This window comes from Pelmatolapia mariae, linkage group LG16_19, assembly GCF_036321145.2.
Source record: "Pelmatolapia mariae isolate MD_Pm_ZW linkage group LG16_19, Pm_UMD_F_2, whole genome shotgun sequence".
Classification (NCBI taxonomy): domain Eukaryota; kingdom Metazoa; phylum Chordata; class Actinopteri; order Cichliformes; family Cichlidae; genus Pelmatolapia; species Pelmatolapia mariae.
The window spans coordinates 1,010,966-1,036,064 of NC_086241.1; the positions used below are offsets into that span (position 1 = coordinate 1,010,966).

The 25,099-nt window shown below is 44.7% G+C and overlaps 1 protein-coding gene across 2 annotated transcripts; it reads right to left on the reverse strand.

Moving 5' to 3' along the window:
• Nucleotides 1–4: 4 nt before the first annotated feature.
• On the reverse strand, nucleotides 5–24,421 carry LOC134645571 (interferon alpha/beta receptor 2-like). 2 transcript variants are annotated; one of them, XM_063499056.1, is made up of 8 exons: nucleotides 24,304–24,421; nucleotides 22,231–22,348; nucleotides 21,186–21,315; nucleotides 20,832–21,007; nucleotides 20,566–20,714; nucleotides 19,706–19,862; nucleotides 18,698–18,813; nucleotides 5–1,345 (listed from the first exon to the last, which is right to left on the reverse strand). In XM_063499056.1, the coding sequence occupies exons 2-8, from the start codon at nucleotides 22,277–22,279 to the stop codon at nucleotides 725–727; spliced, it is 1,398 nt and encodes a 465-aa protein (XP_063355126.1). In that variant the 5' UTR covers nucleotides 22,280–22,348; nucleotides 24,304–24,421; the 3' UTR covers nucleotides 5–724. The 2 variants fall into 2 exon arrangements, with proteins under 2 accessions (XP_063355126.1, XP_063355125.1); XM_063499055.1 differs by lacking the exon at nucleotides 24,304–24,421 and adding an exon at nucleotides 22,540–23,330.
• Between the last annotated feature and the right edge of the window lie 678 nt (nucleotides 24,422–25,099).

A 25,099-nucleotide genomic window follows, 5' to 3' on the forward strand; every position in this document is an offset into this window, starting at 1 on the left:
TCCACAGGTGAACAAAGTGGTTCTTTAACTGCCTTCTTACTCTGCTTTAATCACATGATGCAAACATGAGTAATAATCCAAAGCACGGCTGAATATGAAACATTTTGTTCAGACTCGGTGTGGGTCAGAGTTTGATTCGGGCACTGGGATGATTACGTGACGGAGTTTGGGAATGCCCAACAAACACAGCTGTGTGTCCGTCACTGACAAAACAAACAAACTGGTTTTTATTTAAAATAAGAGATAAAAATAAACCTGCTCAGAACTGGCCTCAACATTTAATACAGTGCTGCGCTCACATGTTTCAAAGTCCACCTAAAGTCTAACAGGAACATGAGATTTAGATAGATCGCCTCCCTAACACGGGACGTCCTCTAGCTGCTCACCGCGGAGACCGGACGCTAACCTCACGTTAGCCTTTTAGAGGCGGCTGAGTCGCCATCTCCAGAGACGCAGCAGGGACGGACGTCCTGGACCTCCTGCATCAGTGGGAAACTCACACTTATTAATAGAACCTGAAACAATGAGACGATCTCTGGACCTCACCCGTCTGACGGACAGATTCAAATAAGTAATATCAGCAAAGAGGTGAGAACCTACACGTTAGAATAAAAATGGCCGACGTCTGCTCCACTGCTGGTGGAGGGAAAATGAAAACATTTCAAACCCTGGCCCACATGAACCCAGACGTGGACCTGATAACCAGGCACCTTAAAGAGCTCTGTCAGATACCCGAGCGCCCCATGTATCCACAGACCTCCTCCTCTTCATCATGAACAGTTTCTGTGGCGCCCTCCTTGGCGAGCACTGAGTCAAACGCCACCTCCTCCACAATGAAGTCTGATTTTTTCTCCTCCTCTTCCTCCTGTTCCACCCTGCCGAAAGTTAATGTGAGGAGGTTCACATCCTTCTCCTCTTCCTCCTGTTCCACCCTGCTGAAAGTTAATGTGAGGAGGTTCACATCCTTCTCCTCTTCCTCCTTAGGTCTTCCTCCACAGCCCACCCTCAGCTCCAGCCCAGCTCTGGAAGGACTTCCTGTTGAAATCAGGGCGTTGCGCTGAGAGTACGGCTCCTGATTGGAGGAGACAACAGGTGGTGGTTTGGGCTGAGTCAGAGATGATGATGAAGAGGATGAAGAGGAGAGGAGGTTTGCGCCTGCCCGCTGTGTGTACGCCCCTCCTGTGCTGGTGCTCGTGCTCTCCGTCTCACTCTCCTCATCGCTCTCGTCTGAGGAGGAGCAGCTGCTTCCCTTCTTGCCTGCAGAGGGCGCCGTCTGCTCAACGTTCAGTGGGGAGATGACGTAGGGATCGTTGAGCCCCGCCTCCTCCAGGTGATGGATGGTCGTCTGACAGAGACAGAGATGAACAGTCAATAACATGAACCAATCAGACGTGCTGACATTAAACACCAGGCTGAAGTACACTGAGATTTAAAGTACTCTGTGCTGGAGGGACACAAGTATAAAATACTAATACTGCATTCCTGTTCTAATACTTTACACCTGTGATCAACACCTCTGCTGTTTTTTTAAATAATTAAAGTATTTATTAGATTTTGCATTTTATAACAACAAATACAAAAATGCAACAACCAAAAGCAAGAGGCCAACAAAAACCAAACAAACAAAAAACAAAACAAAACGAAAACAAACAAACAAAAACAGTGAGGTTTTAACGTCTGTTGCATTAAGCTCAAATGTCCAAGTCAGGTAGACATGTAGGTGCAGAAATTGTCCCACTGTTCCACTGAAGCCTCCTGATGCAACGTTCCCAATCATTCTTTCTTTCCACATTTTAAGCGTTGGAGGATGGGAGTCCATCCAGTGTTCCAAAATGACATCAATGCAGTGCTTAACCCTCTAAACTGGTGTTTATTTAATTGCAGCACCTCTCCTTTGTCTGCTAGCGGACATAATTTAGTGATCTGGGTAAGTTACAAAGTGTCCACCCCTGCAAATAATTCAATACAGTGTTCCAAACTGGAAGAACCAGCGGGCATTCCCAGAGGCCATGTATCAGAATACCTTTGCCTTGTTGGCATTTCCAACACGTCCTCTCTACCAATCCCCATTCTATACAGCCTTGAAGGAGTATAATAATATCTATTAAGAATTTTGTACTGAATAAATTTCTCCCTGGCTTCCCTAATGTATAATCCATTGTTCGACAATATAGAATCCCATGTACCTTCATCCATTGTACACCCCAGATCCCTTTCCATATTTTTTTCAGGCTCTTATTTATATTACTTTTAATCCATGGGCAAATATTATACCATTTTGCAGCTTTGCATAGGAATTGGGATAGCAACATAAAATTCTCTATCAGGTTACCTTCATGTGTTATTGTAACTCCTCCTTTTAAACAGTTTCTTATTTGCAAATACTTCCAGAAATGACTGTTACCCTCCAAATGAAACTTATTTTTAATATCCTCATACGACATGATAACACCCCCTTCAAATAGGTCACTAACAGTTCTGATACCTCTTCTTAGCCATTGTGTCCAGTAAACAGTCCGCTTACCAATTTTAATTTTAGGATTATACCACAAGGGGGCATACTTCTGTACATATGGCACAAGTTTACATTTCCTAAGCACCTCCAACCATACCGTTTTGAAAATTTCAAAATAGGGTTTTGCATCTTACCCTTATTATTTACTTTTTGTGATAAAATATCAATTGGTGTGATTGGAGATGCAAGCTTTTGTTCTATCAAAATCCAATCTATATTGTTTTTCCCTGCCCAATGTTTGCCTAATCTAGCCATTTCAAAAGAGATGCTATAATATTCTATATCGGGCAGGGCTAGTCCCCCTTCTTTTTTGGGTTGGGACAGTCGATTCAGTAAAAAGGACTAGATGTTACACTCCCTGATAATTTAGCTAAATAAATTTAGTTTACTCCATTTACCCAAGTTTTTATTGAGCTTGTTTATTAATTTTCCCACACTGTTAGTCATAATATCCTCAATATTTGGGTTCAGTTCAATTCCGAGGTACTTCATTCGTGTGTCCACCCACTTAAAGTTAAAGCCCGATATTAAGTTATGACTACAAGCTTGGGAAACCGGCATCGCCTCTGATTTATGCCAATTCATTTTGTACCCCGAAAACATTAAGTATGTATTAATCACCTCTAATAGTGTTGTGATAGAATTAGTTGGGTCTTGGTTTAATACCAGAACATCATCTGCATACAGGAACAATCTGTGTTCTCTGCCTCCCCGAATACACCTTTATTTTCTCTGCATTTTCTCTGATTTAAATAGCTAATGGCTCTAAAAAGATGGCAGTGGGCTTAAATTGCATCCTTGACGTGTTGATCTGGAAATGCTAAAAAAGGAGAAAATACCCCGAGTACATGGCTCTAATCCATCTGCAAAAGTTGTCACCTATTCCAAATTTTTCCAGGGCTGTGAACAGAAAGTTCCACTCCACCCAATCAAAAGCTTTCTGTGCATCTAAAGATATAACAAATACAGGATTTGTGTTATTTCTATTCAGCCACAGCAGGTGTAGTAATCTCCTCATATTATCAGAAGCAGGTCTATTCTTGAAAAACCCTTCTTGATCTTGATGAATAATTTGTGCTAGTACAACCTCCAACCTCTTTGCTAAACCTTTAGACAGAATTTTGCGATCCACATTGATTAAACTTATCGGTCTGTAATTGCCTGGATCAGTTAAATCCTTGTCGCCTTTTGGAATTAGTGACATTACTGCCTGATTAAAACTTGCAGGGAGTCGTCCTAATTCAAAAGCTTCATGTAATACTTCAGTTAGAAATGGACATAGCAAATCTATAAATTTATGATAAAACTCTGCTGGGAATCCATCCATCTCTTCCTTTCCATGAATTAATGCCTTCAAAGCATCCCATACAATGGCCAGCCTGTCCGTAGATCCAACGTTCACCTCTAAAAAATATCTTATATCCTCTTTTAAGGTTGATACAAATTTTTGGTCCTAGTCTCCACCTACGCGTTCTGTTCTTATCAACATTTAGATTTTGTGCAATTCTACCGGCGCGTGGTCTGTTAAAGCAATCACACCTATGTCACAGTTTATTATTAAATGAACACATGATTTAGAAATCAAGAAATAATCTATTCAGGAATATGTTTTATGCGAGTGAGAGTAAAAGGTGTATTCTCTTTCCACAGGGTGAACAAGCCTCCAAATATCTACCACACTCAGATCTTCTTTTAAAGTAACCCTGTCCCTGTTCATTAATGGCACTTCAGTGTATTCGTCCATCACATTATTAAAATCTCCACCTAACAAGATCTGGCCCTTCATGTTCCCCAGCATCTTGTTAACCTCATCCATAAAATTAGGTTCATCCCTGTTTGGGCCGTAAATATTGCACAGAACAACCTGAGCTGCGTTAATGAGAGCCTGCAGAGCTAACACTCGCCCGTCTTCATCCCGGCTTTCCTTCAATAATACAAAGTTTAGTCTTTTATGAACAAGTATCATGACACCACGACTCTTGCTTGATATTGAGTTATGAAATACTTTCCCAACCCTGTCCCTTTTTAATTTCAATGCTTCACTTTCATTCACAAAATGCAATATCAGCGCTGTGAGACTTAAGCACTTTTTCTCTTTTGACTGGTGTGTCACAGCCATTTATGACACAATATTAACGTCCACATTCCCCATGACTATGCCATGGTAAGATATCTATAAGCCTTATAACAGCTCTGCTTTAGCCAAGTTCAGTCAAACTGGAGCTTACTATTGATCAGTTATTGGTAACTATTGGTTTATTATTTCTGTCATGCTGAGTTGTGACTGTACTTTCATGATGTGGGGTATTTTTTGCTCATGTTTCTGTGTATTTACTGCTTATCCCTGACTTTAAGTTTGCCCTGCGCCTCATTTTCTTGACTCTTAAATAAACGGCAGTCAGTTTTTTCCTGTTATTGGAGATGATCTGTCTCCTGACTGTCATTAAAATGTTTGTCGGGGTTTTTGGCTGAGTCGCTCAAAAATCTCAGACAGATTTCCCCTTAAAGAGTTTTTGCTAATGCGGATATTTAATAACACTCAGTTTCGATCTGCTGTATACGCAAGGTTAATGTGACCTGATGCTGGGACAGTAACGTGTGCTGTTAGCTCTCTCTCTCTCTCTCTCACACACACACACACACACACACACACACACACACACACACACACACACACACACAGTGATTGTTACTCTGGCTCCAGATCTCAGCTCTGAATGTCTCTCTGTCTGATTTGTGCTGCTGAGGAAGTTTACTGCACACGACAAACTTCTGGTTTGCTTTGAACGTCTGGTCTGAACAGGCTGTTTACTCTGGAAGCAGCTCAGAAATCCCCCTTCATGGTTCCTCTGCGTGGCTCCAGCATGAGAACTTCTTGAGAAGTGTTTCTCGCAGCAGAGCACAGTTTTCTTTTTCCTGGAAGTAATTATGAAAAACGATGACATCTGCTCACATCATCACAGCTCTGACGTTTAGCTGGCTGCACACAAGTCCATGTTTCACCCTGTCCCACCATCAGACGCTCTCACCCAGCAGCAATTATTCATAAAATTATAGACATCAGTCATATAACGCGTACTGCTGCAGTCGTCAGTGGATATTTGCACAGATTAGATCAGCTGATACACACACACACACACACACATATATATATATGTATATATATATATATATATATATATATGTATATATATATATATATATATATATATATATATATATACATACATACATATACATATATATATATATATATATATATATATAAACCTGAACAGACGCAAACAAAGAAGTACAACTGAATAAATGGATATGCAGTACAAAAAGTAAATGTATAAAATATTAAAAAACTGAAGTAAATTTAAAAGGTTCCCCTAAAACTGAAGCTGGACTGATTGGCTAATATCATCCAAACTGACTGTGACAGGCAGCCAACAGCAGCAGTGCAGGAGCTGACGGCAGTTACACTGTTAATCAGCTCGTCTGTTTAGCCAGCTGCATGATTAACATGTTGGACAATGTTCGTTAAAATCTTCATTTCTGCAGATTTTGAACGAAAAAGGAAAAAAGGGCAGAGACTGAAAAACAGCACATTAGACAAAAACACAGTTTTTACAAATCCAACCAGCTCAGCAGTGAATATTCACTATGACCGACTTTACTCTTCAGTCTGAAGCAGCATCTCCTGACCTCCTCCTGACGTTCTCCTGTCCTCCTCCTGACGTTCTCCTGTCCTCCTCCTGTCCTCCTCCGGACCTCCTCCTGTCCTCCTCCTGACCTCCACCTGTCGTCCTCCAGACCTCATCCTGACCTCCACCTGTCCTCCTCCTGACCTCCTCCTGTCCTCCACCTGTCCTCCTCCAGACCTCCTCCTGACCTCCACCTGTCCTCCTCCTGACCTCCTCCTGACCTCCTCCTGACCTCCACCTGTCCTCCTCCAGACCTCATCCTGACCTCCACCTGTCCTCCTCCTGACCTCCTCCTGTCCTCCACCTGTCCTCCTCCAGACCTCCTCCTGACCTCCACCTGTCCTCCTCCTGACCTCCTCCTGACCTCCTCCTGACCTCCTCCTGTCCTCCTCCAGACCTCATCCTGACCTCCACCTGTCCTCCTCCTGACCTCCACCTGTCCTCCTCCGGACCTCCACCTGTCCTCCTCCTGACCTCCACCTGTCCTCCTCCTGTCCTCCTCCTGACGCCCTCCTGTCCTCCTCCGGACCTCCTCCTGTCCTCCTCCTGACCTCCACCTGTCCTCCTCCGGACCTCCTCCTGTCCTCCTCCTGACCTCCACCTGTCCTCCTCCTGTCCTCCTCCTGTCCTCCTCCAGACCTCATCCTGACCTCCACCTGTCCTCCTCCTGACCTCCACCTGTCCTCCTCCGGACCTCCACCTGTCCTCCTCCTGACCTCCACCTGTCCTCCTCCTGTCCTCCTCCTGACGCCCTCCTGTCCTCCTCCGGACCTCCTCCAGACCTCATCCTGACCTCCACCTGTCCTCCTCCGGACCTCCACCTGTCCTCCTCCTGACCTCCTCCTGTCCTCCTCCAGACCTCATCCTGACCTCCACCTGTCCTCCTCCAGACCTCATCCTGACCTCCACCTGACCTCCTCCTGTCCTCCTCCAGACCTCATCCTGACCTCCACCTGTCCTCCTCCTGACCTCCACCTGTCCTCCTCCGGACCTCCACCTGTCCTCCTCCTGACCTCCACCTGTCCTCCTCCTGACGCCCTCCTCCGGACCTCCTCCTGTCCTCCTCCTGACCTCCACCTGTCCTCCTCCGGACCTCCTCCTGTCCTCCTCCTGACCTCCACCTGTCCTCCTCCTGACCTCCTCCTGTCCTCCTCCTGTCCTCCTCCAGACCTCATCCTGACCTCCACCTGTCCTCCTCCTGACCTCCACCTGTCCTCCTCCGGACCTCCACCTGTCCTCCTCCTGACCTCCACCTGTCCTCCTCCTGTCCTCCTCCTGACGCCCTCCTGTCCTCCTCCGGACCTCCTCCAGACCTCATCCTGACCTCCACCTGTCCTCCTCCGGACCTCCACCTGTCCTCCTCCTGACCTCCTCCTGTCCTCCTCCAGACCTCATCCTGACGCCCTCCTGTCCTCCTCCTGACCTCATCCTGACCTCCACCTGTCCTCCTCCAGACCTCATCCTGACCTCCACCTGTCCTCCTCCTGACCTCCACCTGACCTCCTCCTGTCCTCCTCCAGACCTCATCCTGACCTCCACCTGTCCTCCTCCTGACCTCCACCTGTCCTCCACCTGTCCTCCTCCGGACCTCCACCTGTCCTCCTCCTGACCTCCACCTGTCCTCCTCCTGTCGCCCTCCTGTCCTCCTCCGGACCTCCTCCTGTCCTCCTCCAGACCTCCTTCTGTCCTCCTCCTGACATCCACCTGACCTCCACCTGTCCTCCTCCTGACCTCCACCTGTCCTCCTGACCACCTCCTGTCCTCCTCCAGACCTCCTCCTGTCCTCCTCCGGACCTCCACCTGTCCTCCTCCTGTCCTCCTCCAGACCTCCTCCTGACCTCCTCCTGTCCTCCTCCAGACCTCCTCCTGACCTCCTCCTGTCCTCCTCCTGACCTCCCCCTCTCCTCCTCCTGTCCTCCTCCTGACCTCCCCCTCTCCTCCTCCTGTCCTCCTCCTGACCTCCCCCTCTCCTCCTCCTGTCCTCCCCCTGTCTCCCTTCAGTAAAAACGTCTTCCTGACCGTTGCTGATGAGGCTTCAGTCGACGATCAGCTGATCACCGTCAGGTCTTTGCTCCCCGTTTCTTAAAGACGTGACTGTCAGATACACACTGCACACCACGCTGAGATCAGGTAAGTTTCCAGCTAACAGCGCCTTGTTGGTGCCACTATTTCAGGTCAAACTGTGTTTTTTCATTTGTTTGTACATTTAGCAAAAGAAGCAAATGACGTGTTTTTGTGAGAGGCGAGCAAACACAACGAGCCTGAAGAATGAAAATGAAAATTGAAATGTTGTGTGTTCATCTATATCAGGGGTCGGCAACCTGTCTGATGATGAGTGCCGTCTAAAATTTCCTCAGAAGTCAGTGTGCCATATGATTGCATTAGCAATAAATTTAATAACGCTCTATACTAACAGTTACACACTATATAGAATAACTTAACAGAATTATATTTGTTCACAGATGTTGGCAGCTATCAGCGAATAGTTATCAGCTATTTTGAAACAAAAAAAGACTTTTTATCCATAACAGCAAATGAACTGTACAACAGAAAATGCAAATGCTATTTATGGTCTCCTCACAACAATGATAAGAAAAATAAACTGAGCCAATATGGCATGTTTGTTAATACAGAGATACACATGTTAATATGATCTCTGGTCTCCCACTCAGAGACACAGGTCTCCGAGTGTCCAGCATTCAGAGGCTACCTGAGGACACTCATGTGAGAGAAAATCTGCTCACACAGATATGTAGAGCCAAATACTGTCAATAAGGCCTCTGCAATGTTCTGAAGACAGTTAACCTTGTCAGGTAGTGATGTCCAGCAGGTGAAAATGCAGCTCCATGAACACGCACAGCTGTGGATTCCAGCTGCTTCGATGTTGCATTAACTGGCATTAACTCAGCCAGTTAATGCGAGACAAATCCAGCTGCTCATTAAAGCTTTCTGGTTTGATCAGAAAAGAAAACATTGGTCCATACACCTGAAAGTCCCGAAAACACATTGTGAATTCTGTCTCGAGTCTCCGGATGTATCCGTGTATTTCCGTGGTGCTGATGCTACGCTGAGCGAACAGCTGCTGAAGCTTTTGAAGTGTCAGAATGTGGAAATTTCAGCATCGCTTGAAAAAACTGCCAGCTAACAACGTCCCTCTGACCAGTAGGCTATGTTATTTTTAGCCAATTACAGGTTGAATCTGGTAGTTGGGGTTGTTAGCTAAGACACCGTCATTAAGAAGCGACACAACTAATGTGTCTATGCGAGCTAATTTGCGATGTGCACCGCTGGCCCGGCCATTTATTTTTTAATGCACCTTCTCAGATTAATTCACTGCGTGTCGTGCCCAGGGCTGGACTGGGACAAAAAATCGGCCCGGGCATTTTGACTAGAGACCGGCCCACCAGGTATTAAAGCCATAAAGCCTTTGAATGAAAACAAATGCTGTTGTGACAGTGATGTACACTGTCTTGTTGGTATATGTATGATTTCTATACATTTGACATCAGATAAAAACTTTGGTTGTACGATTCAGATAATTATTTAATAACAGCCAGACATTTTAAATGAGAATAAGAAAGTATTTCTTTGTGCCCCCCTTTCCCTGTTAATGCCCTACCTGGCCCCCCTGGCAAAGCTTTGCTAGACCCGCCCCTGCACAGTTACCAGCTGTCAACTACCTAGAAAAGGATCCTGGTGTTATTTGTCTCTCAGAAACAGTTCATAACTTCAACTCATTCATGTCACCTAAAAGGTAAACCTGTTTCTCCATCACCTGTTCAGCTCTGATGATTCAGTAAGGACATCTCCTGGTTTCATCTTCATGTTTCCCTCTCACCACATATCCAAACTGACATCATGACCAGCAGCTTTACAGCTGTGGCTCCAGCAAACATCAGCTGATACTAGAAAGTAATATTAAATAAATTCTAACAACAGCTGATCAAGCTTAAACGTGCTGCTGTTGTTTAGCGCGACCTCCGCTGGTTTCCTCTTTCTGGCGCAAAGTGGGCGATAAATAAACAAGAGAGACGATCAGCTGATCATTGATCAGTTTCATGATTGAAGTAGCAACAGGAGAGAATGACAGGAGAAGAAGAGGCAGCTGTGCAACAAAGACACAGAATAAATCCAGCTTTGTGTCTTTTTCATTCTAGCTGAAGTCCGGGACAAACTGTGTTCCTTCTCAGCTCAACACGAAACGCGAAATATTTTCTCTCAATACGAGACGATTCTGTTTTTTAGGGGACGGTTGGCAACTCTACTAACTAACCTTATGAATAAAATAAACTATCAGAACGCCAGGACTGCCATAATGAATTAATTAAATACACCATTAAATAATTAATTAAATGTGGCAATAATTAATTAAAATTGGAAATAATTAATTAAATAAATATTTACGACACATTTAGTTAATTAATTATTGACATATTTAATTAATTATTGACAGTTTTAATTAATTATTTAATGATTCATTTATTTAAATCATTATGGCACTTTTGTCCCCTTCATGGCTAAACTTGAAATCATTTTATCTGTCAGCCTCACCCATCAACCTAAGTGGGCGGGGTTAACGCTGCCACTGCAGCTTCTCTAACATTTGATTGGTTGCCGTGCAAAGTAAGTCAAGACGGGTCGATCCTAGATAATCGATTGCTTTTGTGGACTTAGGGCAGCCAGGTATCCCAGAATCAGTGTTGGGGAGTAACGGAATACATGTACCGCCGTTACGTATTTAAAATACAAAATATGAGTAACTGTATTCCGTTACAGTTACCGTTTAAAAAGGTGGTATTCAGAATACAGTTACTTTGTTGAAATAAATGGATTACACGGCGGTACTTTCCTGTTTCATATTGTCGCGGGTCAGGACTGTTTGGGTTTTGTTTGACAGCTACGCTCTGTTGTTCCAGGCGGCAGCGTTACGGTTGCCATGGTTACAGGGTGACGCTCTCTCTGCGACTGTGTGTTTCCTGGGTGAGAGAGCGCCTTTTTGTTGTTGTTGTTGTTGTGCTAAGCTAATAGGCAGAATGCTACAGGCATGGCCCTAAAGAATGTAGCCTGATGGGCAGTGTAGTCCGTGCTGCAGCGAGAATGGACTGCCATACCCGTTATGTATCTGTGAGCGAGGGAGGGAGAAAAAGGAAAAGTACGAGCTGTCACGGAGCAGAAACGGGAGCTGGAAGCATGTAAATATAATAATAACCACTGCAGCCAAGAAGAGTGCCTGACGAGCCCAGCTGTAAGTAAGCTATTAAGACTCGACTGTACACTGTGTTCGTGTTTTCCTCTGAAACAATAAGTTCCGTTGGAGCAGCCTTTCAACGCCTCTCTCTGTCTCTCGCTAGCAAAGTTGACCCAGACAACAAAGTAAAGCTAGTTTTTGGCTACGAGCCCGACACGAACCCGACGTATTAGCCAGAGGTCCCTTTACCTTCAGTAACAGTAATAAATCACAGCAATAGTACATTCATGTAGTTGTAAAAAGCATGATAATATATTAAGTAATCCAAAGTATTCAGAATACGTTACTCTCATTGAGTAACGTAACGGAATAAGTTACAAAATACATTTTGGGGCATGTAATCTGTAATGGAATACATTTGAAAAGTAACCTTCCCAACACTGCCCAGAATGCATTTCAAATCACAGGCAGCAATGGTGGTGGTGTTTTGAAATACCCCATTTTTCTGTCACCAGATACACTTTCAACAGTGTTTTAGCCGCGGATGTCGTGGCGTAATCTTCACATGTCAACATAGAACATGTTTACAAAAGTGCTCAGATGTTTTCAGAGATGTCACTCGCTCTGCTAACAGTCAGCTGACAGAGTGCACCGAGCTCACAGCCCTGGTGTTCCAGCTTAACTGTTTTTGTTTTTGTTTTGTTTGTTTTTTTGTTTTTTTGTTTTTTTTGGGGGGGGAGGGGGGGGGGTTTACGTTAACTGCTTTGTTTACATATTCCACTCTCCGTGTTCCACATGTTGCATTCGCAGATTCTCATTTTCACCGATCGATTGTCTCTTTGCGCCTGGTCTTGTGTCTCTGTGCTTCTGTAACATAAAGAACGAGCTGACATGTTTCTCAGGACACCAGCGATCAGCTCAACAGGCCCTCAGTTTACCTGCATGCATCCTCCTCCTCCTCACCTGTCAGCTGTTTAACACCTGCTGCTAATTCAAGAAACGCGCCCACGTTACCTGGTGATAGTCACAGTTTAACTGGGCAGCCGGTGCTCGATATAACGCAATGTCGGCGCATTTTTCGGCACAAGATAAGTAGGGGAGACCGGGGATAGTTGTAACGTGGGTCAGTTGTAACACTTCCAATTTCTCCAATCAGGGCTAAGTTTCAAATGATGTGATTCATCCTGTGCATGCCCAATTCAGTTCTGCTATCACATGTGAAAAATCAGCACATTTTATCAAACACAGACAATTTAACACGAAAAAAAATAATTTGTATGCCAAAAAGTAAGTTTTTCTACTTTATTTCAATTTCTAATAGCATTATCTGCTTTGCAGTTAAACTCATCAAACTTAAATTATGTTATTTGTATGTCTATGGGGATATATTCTGTGTAGGTCTTTAGTGCTAATGTTTTAGCCGTTGGCTGTAATGTTAGCTAGTTCATGGCTATAGGAGTCTGGGTCAGTTGTAACAATAATGCAGATGTTACAATTTACCACACTATTACTTTAACTTATATTAAACAAGTTGGGGCAACGACATCAGCAGAGAGAGGTTCACTGGTCGCCTTTGTTTATGCGGTTAATGCCATTGGCAACACAACCACTGTTTACATTATGCAGACCACTGTGTCAGAGATGGACCAGTAGGAAGTACTGGTAGTGGAAATAAATCAGGATGGGTGCAAGAAACAGATTTCCTCATCTTTCTGAAGCACTTTGCAAACCACACCAAAGTAAGCCATGATAAAAAGTAATGGAATTGCGATGCTGGTGCACAACTACATTTTTTCAGCTTCATTGTTATTTTCAAAAGTTGGTGCAAGAGTTGTAGGTTATAATGCCCACTGAGCCAATGAGGCCAAACTCAAGGAAGACCAACCAAAATTAATGAAATATTCAGTTGCAGAAAATTCCATAATTTGTCTTTTTTGGGGGGTTGGAATATGTTCAAAAGCTAGATTTCTGCATTCTGTCACACACACACAGCTACATAAATGGCTGCATTCATGTGTTGAATAAAAAAGATTACATGTTAATGTTTTGTCAGTACCCTTATTTCATTGTGTTACATTTCACCCCAAGATATGTTACAACTAACCCAGACTATGGGGTTAATTGTAACATTTCACTCTTTGTGTTTGAGACCATACCATGCAATGGGTAATTGTGCTGCAGAGAAAATAGCTGCACTATTTAATAGTAGAGACATGTAAATACTTTGCATTAAATTTTGAATCCACTACCTTAAAAGAGCTTCAGTTTACAGACAGAAATGTCAAAAATGTTACAACTATCCCCGGTCTCCCCTAAATATAGTATTTCTCCCGAGCGCAGAGCTGCTGGAGCTTGTTTCCTTACAGAGCACTTTATAGGCGAACCCACTTTATCAGCGGCTGATGTCCAATCACCGCACACAGCTTTGAAACCTCACCTGAGTTTTAGCTCTCAGTGGTTAAACGCTGGACTTAATTCACTCAGGTTTTGTCTGTCGGGTCACGTTTACTTCGCTGTTTTATTTACAACTGAGCAAATCGGTTTGGCTGAGGTTAAAGTTACGTTTCATAACTGCAGAGTTTTACTGAAGTTTAACGGTTCACGGGCACATGTGTTAGACTGAACCGTTCGCTTTTCTTTATCTGGTGTGTTTTGGATTTAACTGTGAATTTTGAGATTAAACTGATTTTTAAAATGTTTTATACAAAGAGGAAAGAGAAGGCGCATTTCCACCGAGAGGAGCAGAGTTTGCAACAGCATGTTCATAATGCAGACTGCAACCTGGACAGAAATATTATATCATCTGTTTTTTAATAGTTATTCAACTGTATTCTAAGCACCAGCTATCTGTTAGAATTTTTAGAGTTTACTTAACTAAAAAACTAAAAAACTAAAAAAGAGGTTAACATATAATTTGTGTGAATTTTTTTGTTTATGTGTGTGTTTCGGTCATGTTATGTTTACCTGTCAAAGGCTTGTTAGAAACTATGAAACACACCGTGAAGACTTCTGGATGTTAGAAGAAAACTAATACTGCTCATGAGTGAGACTAAAGGCAGGAAGGTGTCCTTTAAAACTAAACATGTTAATAGGACCTCCCTATTTATATCATAGTTTATGATATAGCACGTGTATTTCAATAATAGCCTACTTATTTCAGTGTAGTGGTGAACAGTCACACAGCTCCGTGGGCGTTATCTGTGATACTGCTTAACTATAATTTATCCAAGTTTTGCAATGACAAACACTCGTGTCGCCGGTAGGTTTCCGCAGTGCCAGCAGTTTACATTACAGCTGCTTATGCAGTAACCATGGTAACCACGGACTCTGAGCGGCTGGATCGACGGAGGTCAGACAACAATTTTACATATATGATCTTAAAACAGGACACAGCCATTATCCGTCCTGGCCTCATATCAAATGTGAACGCAGACTGAGTCTATGTTTGACGTTTGCTTTATATCTAATCTTCGCTCTCAAACATTTAAACAGCAGCGAGTCTGCAGCTGAGGGAATACAAACTCAAACTGTCGGAACAGGTTTGCTCGTTTCTTGCGTGGATTCATTTGGTAATTTATTAAATGTATAAGTGTTATTCTAATCTGCTGCTGAGTCTTACACTGATGAAAATGCAGAAAACACAGATAACGAACACCTGTTCAACCAATCACTTTCTTTCCACTTTGATCTGCGACAAACTGACGGTTCATCTCTGTTACAGTGTTGCGTTAGACTGCTATATTTTTGTGTTCTTTATGCTGTAGATTTCCACGTTTCTGGAATAGTTGGCAGTAATAAGGATGATTTTCTGTTAAATCATATAGATATGACCCGTGAATTATTCGTAGATGACCGTTAGATTAGTTTGATGCTGCCGACACTTTCATGTGGGAAAGCTGGGAAACTGTGTGTTAACTCATAGAGCTGAAGATATCGTGGAGATGCTGACCTCGCTCCGTGGTGTACAGGGCCGTTTACCCTCATGATTAATATTCACAATTAAAATATTAGCCGAACATCATGAAGTCTGTGTTTCATAGTGTCGAACAACCTTTGTACAGTTAAAGCTAACAGTTTACATGACGGAAACACCAATGTTATCTCTTTTATGCGTTTATACACAGGTCACGCTGATTACTGAACAAAAACCCAAAGATCAGATGTTAATCGGATTTATTTGCTCTCTCTCTCCTCCTTAAACATGTTTTTAATGTTAGTTATAATTCAGAATTGGCGACTGGAACACGTATGACACATATGAACATCAGGAAATAAACCCCGATAAATAACCTCAGTAAAAGAAGTCAGTGTCAGCGGGGGTTATGGCAGCTGAGTACCGGGGCCTGCGCTTTGTCGGCGGTAATAACATCTCGATTGCTTGCGAGGCGAGCGGGTCTATCCCACGCTTCGCAGTGAGACTGGGCAGACATCTCCGAAATCATCGAAGCACTTTTGCAAAGAGGCTCTATCTTGACAAACCGACCAGACATCTGAAGATTAAACCACTACATTCTCGGTATTTGGTGACACACAAACAGGGTTTTTCAGAGTTCAGTTCTGTTAGTTTCCACATGCCGGTTGTTGTTCATCCCTGGAGTTAGAAGCCTTTTTATTCATTGGTCAGAGTTAAATGTCAAATATATTTTTAAAACGTTCCTTTAAACACGATCAGGTGCAAAGATCTGACTGTGCAAAGGAGACCCTCAGAAATATTCCCATAGGTCACTGCTGTAAAGGGTGGCTCAAGACTTTTGGACATTACTTTATTATGTAAAAGTATGAATAAATGAAATTGTGACATAACGAGTTTAGATTGTAGCTGAAATTCTCATTTCACCTCGGCTTTATGAGCAAACTGAGCTCGGTGTCACGGTCGAAGCGGTGAACAGACCTTTGTGGGCTGTGAGCGCGCTTCATCTGCTCGCGTGGCCTTTGCGTGTTTCCTAGCAGTGGAAACGTAGCTGAATCACATTAAAAGAAGTGCGGTGTGACAGAGAGCTGGGCATAGCGCCGTGTTTTGGAAAGAAACTGTTGGTGAGCACCCAAACCCTCCAAATTTCATGTTTGGTTTGTTGGTCACACAGCAGGGGAAAGCCCCCTCTGCATCTTGGTTAACTAAAGGCAGTTAATAATGGAACATGAAACTGCATCTATTTCATGAAAAGCGTCTTCTGATCCCCCCGTTCACATGAGACACTACAAATATTAAAAAGGTTAACTGTAAGGACGCCCACAGCTGCTCCATCCCAGCACGCTGTCTGCACGAAGAAAATACTCAGATGAATTCAAGGTTTCACAAACTAAAGGTGACGACGAGTCACACGGCACTCACCGACACGTTAACAGGAGCTCATCTTTAAAATAAGCCCGGGGTTCATTCATGCTCATAAACCACACGACCTTTAGATCCCAGCAAACAGGTGGTTATGAACGTTTTTACAGATAAATAATCACGTGAGAAGACGAGACAACGACTCACAGCAGGTAATGGAGAAGACTTCCTGATGGGAAGTGTTTCCCAGTGCAGGACAGCCTCTGCTCTGAGACTCACATCACCAAGTCTCCATAGCAACTTCAGCCAAGACGCCAACACAGACATATATCAGCAAACACCGCAAAACGACAACACCAAGAATAAACCCAGATGAACATTTCTACACTGGGTTCAAAGCCAAACTGAACCAGTGGCTCCTCAGGCCACATTTTTAAATATTCACCAGTTTTTTATGTGATAACATTTCCTTTGCACAGAGGAAGCAGCCGCTGACCGGCGTTCTGCTGCTTCGGGTTGTGATAAACTCAGAAGAACAATGAGCCGAGAACACTACCCTGGGGTACACCGGAGTCCCGGATAGACGGCGAAGACGTTAAACTTTCAGATAAACAACACTCACTCACAAAACCACAGAAACGCTGCTCTGGTTTCACCTCAGAGGGCTGGCCAACGTTTGCAGGCTCGAAGTAAAAGCAGAAAATAAAAGCCAAACTTAAAAGCAGCTTTTGAACACTGCACGGAGAGCGGGCCGGGGTGGGGTTCTTCCTGCGTTCCAGCTCTGAGCTCTCAGCCCTGATATGAAAACATTACTTTTATCACGAAGCGTCTGAAATGTGACCAGAGGGACGTGAGACACTGTGAAACAGAATCACTGTGAGATCTCTGTGGACAAACATCACAGTTTAGTCTCGTGAGCGCTTTAAACATGGACGGCTTGTGCCGATGCAGGAATGTTAGAAGTTGTTTGCTGGCATCTCCACACCAGGAATAACACGGCACGTTATAAATGGAGCGATTAGTGTCTCGGTGAGCGAGCAGCCGAGGGGGTCTCAGCGCTGCTGTGACTGAAATGGGAGCAAATGGGATTTCACTGCGGTACGAGCTGTAAAAACATGGCTGTGTTTCACCTCTCGAAGCAGATCCTGCCTGCACGCTCTGACTGTGTGTGCGAGCTCTTTAGCAGCGCCCTGAGTCTGTGCAGCTGCCTCTCTTTCTTTGTACACCACCGATAACCGCAGCTCTGGCAGAGTTTCCGCCTGCTGCTGTTTCTTCCTGTGTCTTTACTCAGAAAACGCTGAGCGCTCGCCGTCCGACCACAAACAGCAAACAGCACGTTAACTGTTTGGCCTGCGACTCCAGCTGTAGCAGAGAGCCCGACCCTGGGCGATTCCACCACATTAGAGTCCAGTTAAAGCCTCTGATGGTGTAATCTGCACTCAGATTTATGCTTCATACGTATCAAAGGATGTGAGATGACAGAGATGTGAAACCACAGAAAGAAAGAACACTTCACACGTTCCCACTCGTGTTCTCTGCAGATCAACGGGAATATTTCTGATGAGATCGTTCTGGTGCTTTAGACACGCGGATCTGTTCGAGTGGAAAACACTTTGCTGTGATGAAGCAATGAGAAGTGACAGGAGTGAGACTGAAACTACGTGACTATCACAGCACGATCGTATCACGTTTTAATAAACCAGCGTCCTCGAGTTCGCTTCAAAGGCTCAAACTCAGGACCTCTGACCCGTTTGCTGCTGGATGGTGAAGTGAAAGGTCAGGTCCAGTTAGCGGTGCGGGTACAGGATGGAAACTTTATTTTATAACTGAAAACAACTGAACTTTCAAAATAAGAGCCACTCGTCACACGGATCGAGATGGCGTTCTTTGAAACTGTGAAACAACAACAAAGGTCGAACATCAGACAGACCTGCGAGCGCTGACGACTGAAACCTGAAGGAATCAGATGCTAGAACAAATCGTCTTCCTTTGGTGACGTGTTCAGTGTGTGATGCTCTGACTGCAGAACTTACCAGAACCGACGGCAGCAGCGTCCGTCTCAGACAGATGGACCCGGTCACGATCAGCATGAAGATGAAGAACATGGTGACGATCACCAACGAGCACAACATGCCCGAGATCAGCGGGTCTGCACGCAGGAACACAACGAGTTTAGAGATGAACATTAGTCTCATCAGCCTGAAAACAGCAACGTTTAAACGTTCACATCATGTTACAGTCGTCAGCTCCAACAACGCCGCCGGAACGGAAGGCTGCACATCTCTCAGCCAATCACCCGCTGCATAAATGACCTCCACTCTCTCTGAGGCCGCGAGGCTGGACCGTTAGCAGGTCAGGCTGACCTACCTAACCCTGGAAAACCATGTGACCTCTGACCTTCTGTCTGCGCAGGTCTGTGAGGAGCCACAGGTTAAAGGAATCAAACTTTTCCAGGTTATACACGTAGGCGTCTGAAAAAGAGAAAACACTTCCTCGACGCTGTTGGGTATGTTTGTTTTCCTCACCACACAAGTGTGATGACCCAGGTAGTACTAGTACATGTAGTACTACTGCAGGTAGTACTAGCACTGCTGTTTCTAGCCGTGACTTGCTTATCAGTCAGATTCCCTGAGGATAGCGTGGGAAGTGTGTTTCATGGGGAATTCCCTCCATTTACAATCACAACAGAAGCAGAAGCTCAGCATGAATGTTGTGGACTAAAAGCTTTTTATTATCACCTGCATGTGTCAACTTGATTTTTCCAGTGAGTAAAACTAAATCAGCGAACACACAAACGCTGTATCTCACAGTTCAACCTGAGGGGGCTGAAACTTGGCACAGCTTTGAAAAACGACGTAAAGGAAGCACGTGGAGCTCCACAGAGTCCTGACGTAAAGTTATTAACACGCACGCTCTGAACGACATGACATTTTTCACTGCAGGCTAACAGCAGTGTTCATGATGCTGCTCCTTTAGCTTCACCCATCTTCCACCTGACAGCGAGCTAACTGAAATCACTGTGTGTGTGTGTGTGTGTGCACCTGGAGAGAAGATGGCTGGTATTGTAGCACACTCAGGCGGGCTGAAGTTGGAGGGCATGTCCTCGATATTGTCGTAGAATCGCACGGCGACACAGTACCGCCTGCCGGGCTCCAAACGATCCCACTTATAGCTCCTCAGAGACCGAGTCTTGATGACCTGCACACACAGGCACAGATGATCAGCACAGGAGACGTCCTGCTCACACAGACTCCGACTGACACAGAAGCAGGTCTCTCGTGTGACGCCTGCTCTCAGCCTACAGACTTTTTACATTTAGGAAACTATTTAAACATTTATAATAAATCAGAGTGGACTCATGACTGACTTCAAACTGTTGAAAGCCTTAGGCCACACTTTCTGTCCCAGAGGTTCAGGAGTACGTCACTGCCCATAAAGATCCACTCACAGCTAACAGGTGAAAGCAGGAAGTAAACTTGTTTCTAACGCGCTTCGAGCCGACCCTCAGGGCGCTCAGGTATCACCACGGTTACTGTGCGAGGTACACTCTTATGCTCATCGGCAGCTGGTGAGGACGCACGGCGAGCCACATTTCAGAGAAATGTAATAACAGTGGGACAGAATTCCACAGCTGGATCACCATGGAAACATTAATGGAAGCAGCGGACACGGAGAGAGAGCGGAAAAATAACCACAGCGACACAAAGTGGGCGGGTCCAAAGTAGAGTTAGTGTTGTGTGATTTGAAAGGTAACACGCCGTCCCATGTCAGGCCTGTAGGCCAGGCTCCTCCCTCCTTATACTTTGCTTGAGGTGACATTTGACCCTCGACGTCTTTGCCGTTTATTTGTGGAGGTGAAACTCAAACCGGGTGTTCTGATTGGTCTCCCTCTCTCATGTACCTCCATCTTATCCAGGTTGCTGCTGCTGATCTGGAGCTCGTAATGGAGAATGTCGTAGCTCTGCCTGAGGCGCTCCAGCGGAGGGTGAAGATCCACGCTCAGGCTTCTGTCGCTGGGCGCCACGCTAAGCAGCGGCAGGCTCAGGTGTTCTGCAGAAATCAGAAACAACACATGACGCACACACACGGCTCTCAGAGGCCTGAAAATAACACACACGTGGCGTCTCCAGAGCTGAAGACGCTCCCGTTTGTGTCCATGACACTCACCGATGGGTGTGAATCTGACCTCGGTCTCGTTCGGGTCTCCAAAGACCTGGCCTCCCAGCTGAGCTCCAACCCTTGTAAGGTACGTCTCCGTTAGGACGGAGAACGCCGCCGTCAAGTCACAAACCAGAGGCTTCTGCACGCGCTCACAGCCGGCCACCGGGTCCCAGCCATGTTTTCTTTCATGACCAGAGAGGAGAGAAACATCAGATCTCAGAGGAAGTGTTCGTGATCACCTGAGCCAATATGTGCCAGAAACATGTCAGAACTTCTCTGAAGACACGCAGACTACCAGCAGGGTACCAACCAGGTGACATCAGCACACCTCCAGCTGTCAGTGTGTGAAGGCAAACCCACCTCTCAGTTGTGTATTCGACGTTATAGTAGACCCCTGGAGGTGTGCCTGGTCCCGCCTCCCATTTCAGTATATAACTGAAGTTGAGTGATGTCAGGGAGATGTTGACGGGCTTTGGGAGGGTACCTACAGCTGGAACACAGACCGGAAGAGGAAGGTCAAAGGTCAGCAGGAGACCAGCACCATGAGTTATCTGACCCGCAGCACAAAATGAAACATCTTAAATCTCAGCAGAAAAACAATTAAATTATTATTCTTTGCGGACACTCTACATAATTATTAAACAGGCAGCAGCTCTTCTACGCCTGACAGAACTTCAGCTTTGCTCCTGCACATGTGCACGCTGTGGGAGGAGCTGAGATCTATATGTGTGGGAACTGTGGGAGGAAAGAAAGACCCAGCAAACATCTCTACACCGTCAGTCGTTCCAGGGAAAGGAACTCTTCATGCTTCAGCAGACCATCTCATGGTCCCAACTTTGTGGGAACAGTTTGGGGATGGCTGTTCCAACATGTGCAGAAAGACATGGATGAGCTGTGGAAGAACCTGCCTGCACAGAGTCCTGACCTCAGCCCGACAGAACACCTTTGGGATGAATTAGAGACTGTGAGCCGGGCCTTCTCGTCCAACATCAGTGTGACCTCACAAATGTTCTTCTGAATGGTCCAAAATTCCCATAAACACTCCTAAACCTCTGGAAAGAAGAGCTGCAAACTGTTGCTAATATAGTGTACTAAAGATGGCTGCAGCCTCTACATCTGAAAAGCCTGATTGGACAGAAGTCTGTGACAACATGAGCAACCTGCTCAGCTGATCTCTGGGCTCAGTCAACTCCTTCCTGATGATTTCATGGTCTCAGGTCTGACTGAATAACACGCCTTTACAGCGACAAAGGAACAGGAAGCAGGGGATGGTGAGTGGATGACCACAGGCTGTCAGCCAGCCGGGACACTCAGGTGGTTTCCGAGAGGAAACGGCCTGAACTATGACACGGAGTGTCCAGAAATACGCAGAGGCAAGATCACGTGGTTCTGAGTGCGTGCTCACCTGGCAGGGTCAGAGGTAGCCATGAGAGCATCCAGATGAGAGCGGTCATGACAGCTGGAGCACATCTGCCGAGCTTCCATCAGCTCCTCAACGGACAGACAGCAGCTGCTTTCACTTTCTGAGCAGGGTTGAAAGTGCAGTTACAGACCCACGATTTTACTTTCTGTCTCATGTTACAGTTAAACACAGCTAATAAAGTTTTGACATTGAAATAAACCTTTATTGACACCCCCGTGGTTCTGTTAGCCTCTGATTTGGCCCCAGACTTCCCTGTAAGCACAGACTGTGAGATAAGTTTAACTTGCTGACCTGTTACGGAGAGATAAAGCCCCCATGAAGCGTCACTGGTCCGCAGATTCAAGTTTTCGTGTTTTTCTCAAACCGCCCACTCGCCGGAAATTCCTCCTCATCTCAGGCTAACGGGCTAACAGGCTAACGGGCTAGCACCCTCTGTGTTAGCTGGTAAAAGATCAAAGCTCCAGGCTGGTAGTAACCGATCAATGAGTCCGTGCGCGTTACCTGTCCCGGTGAGCGTCCCGATATGCGTCCGTTAGCGCTGTCACAGGACCGAAACCCGCTGCTGCCGCCCCGCTGCCTTCATGAACCTCCGGTAATCCCGAACTCTCTCCTGTTCCTGTGTCGTTCCTTTGATCAAAGCGACTTTACACACCAACAACACTTAGAAACATTTTCCACTCGGTCGCTTTGAGTTTGTTGTTGACCAGTCCGACAAGTTATAAAGTGTAAACTTCGTTTGACACACAGCATTAAATACAGCCGGACAGACAAAATAATTAGACCGGCGGTCATGAATGCAGCACCGCGGGAAGTTGGTGATGGGAAATCACGTGATGTTGTGGAAGCACGGACGCTTACCTGACAGGCTCCCAGCACGCTTTGAGAAGTCATGTGATATAGTTTGTGGTTATTTTCCTTAGATTTGAGGTTTTTCATTTAGTTTTAAATATCCGGGTACGCGCTTCACGAGCAGGTCATGTTATAACCACAACAACACACCATGGTGGAATAAAATAACGATTTTTTCCCCTTATTTTCAAGCCCTTAAGATTATGAAAACCAAAAATGCAGTGAAACCTTTTAACACAAAGAAGTTTAGTAAGTTCTCATTTTATTTATTTGATTGAAAGTGCATAGCTTGTAGCCATGTTGTTGTACATCAATCCTTGTTCTTGCTTCACTAAAAAACAAAAAGCTGATATATACCTGTGAGTTTTCTCTAAATGAACTGTAACTCCAGAGGCATAAAAAACACACAAATAACATTAGCAGTCAAATGTGATTGAAAGGCTTGAAGGTTTGTCTCAAAATAAGCCTTTAAACTGATTTTGTACCCTCTGGAAGTTGTGCTAACCTCCATCTTTGCCCTTACAAAGTTCCCATTTACATTCTAATGTAGGAATAAACTGCCTTCATGTTACAACTCTGCTGCAACAAACCACTGCAGACCTTTGCTTAATCCGATTACATTATTAAATGTCAACAGTCATACTGCTGAAGTAATCTGGAAATCCACTAGCATTATGATTTAGCTAGCAACAATATTAGCATGGGGTACAGAGTGGCTGTAGTTCAGGTGTTAGAGCAGTTCATCTGCTAATTGGAAGGTTGGTAGTTTGATCCCAAAATTGTAAATTGCCTGCATTTGTATAGCGCTTTACTAGTCCCTAAGGACCCCAAAGCGCTTTACACATTCAGTCATCCACCCATTCACACACTGGTGATGGCTACATTGTAGCCACACCTGCCCTGCAGACTAGTGATGTTCGATTCGTGAACGAATCGTTCAATACTCGTGAATCATGATTCACAAGCGCAACTGACTCACTGAGTCATCCCTGTTGCTGTTAGCAAACTAATTCCATTAGTAGAAATATATCTAGCTTATAATTAAAATTGTGGGGGGGAAAGCAACAGCCAGTTTGTTAACAGAAACATTTCTGCTCTGAACTGGGAGAAAAAACCCTGAGTAGAAGCTCACATCAAGATAATAGCTCCTCGGTTCACAGTAGCATCGCTCAGCTAACATGCTAAAGGCACATTTGAGTTACTCACCCCCTCCCTTGCTGTGCTGAATCGTAGCGTAAGCGAATCACTCAGGACTCACTCACCCCCTTCCTCCTGGCTCACAGCTTCTTCTTCTTGGTTGGCAACCAATGTTAAGGCGCATTACAGCCCCCTGGCTCACAGCTCAGTGGACATTTAGATGAGAAAATATATATTTGACACATTTGAGGAAAATACTAAAAGAAAAAAGAAAAAAAAAAGTTCCCTTTAGAATTTTTTTGTTCTTTTTTGCTCTAAAGAAAATAGTTGTTTTCTTTTACAATCATTCATCTTAGCAGTAGGATTTACATGAAAAGAGAAACAAATTAAGTTTGAGTGAAAATATACATTTTTGCACTCTCTGGTCAACTGACTCAGTGACTCAACAAACCCGATTCACTTTGGTGAGTGACTCATTAAAACTCGATTCAGTAAAAAGAATCAAATTTACCATCACTACTGCAGACTGACAGAAGCGAGGCTGCCATATTGCGTCATCGGCCCCCTCTGGCCATCACCAGTAGGTAGGTGAAGTGTCTTGCCCAAGGACACAACAACAGAGACTGTCCGAGTCGGGGCTCGAACCGGCAACCTTCCGAATACAAGACAAACTGCCAACTCTTGAGCCACGATCGCTCCAATTGTGAGGTACGTAAGTCAAAATTTAAATTTACTAAATCAAAAATTTGAGTTAAGTCAAATTTTTAAACCCATGACACCAATGTAAGGTAGGATGGAAAATCATTAAGGACTCTCATTTTTTTAAATATTAAAAAATAAAATGTAGTAATTATCACATTATTCT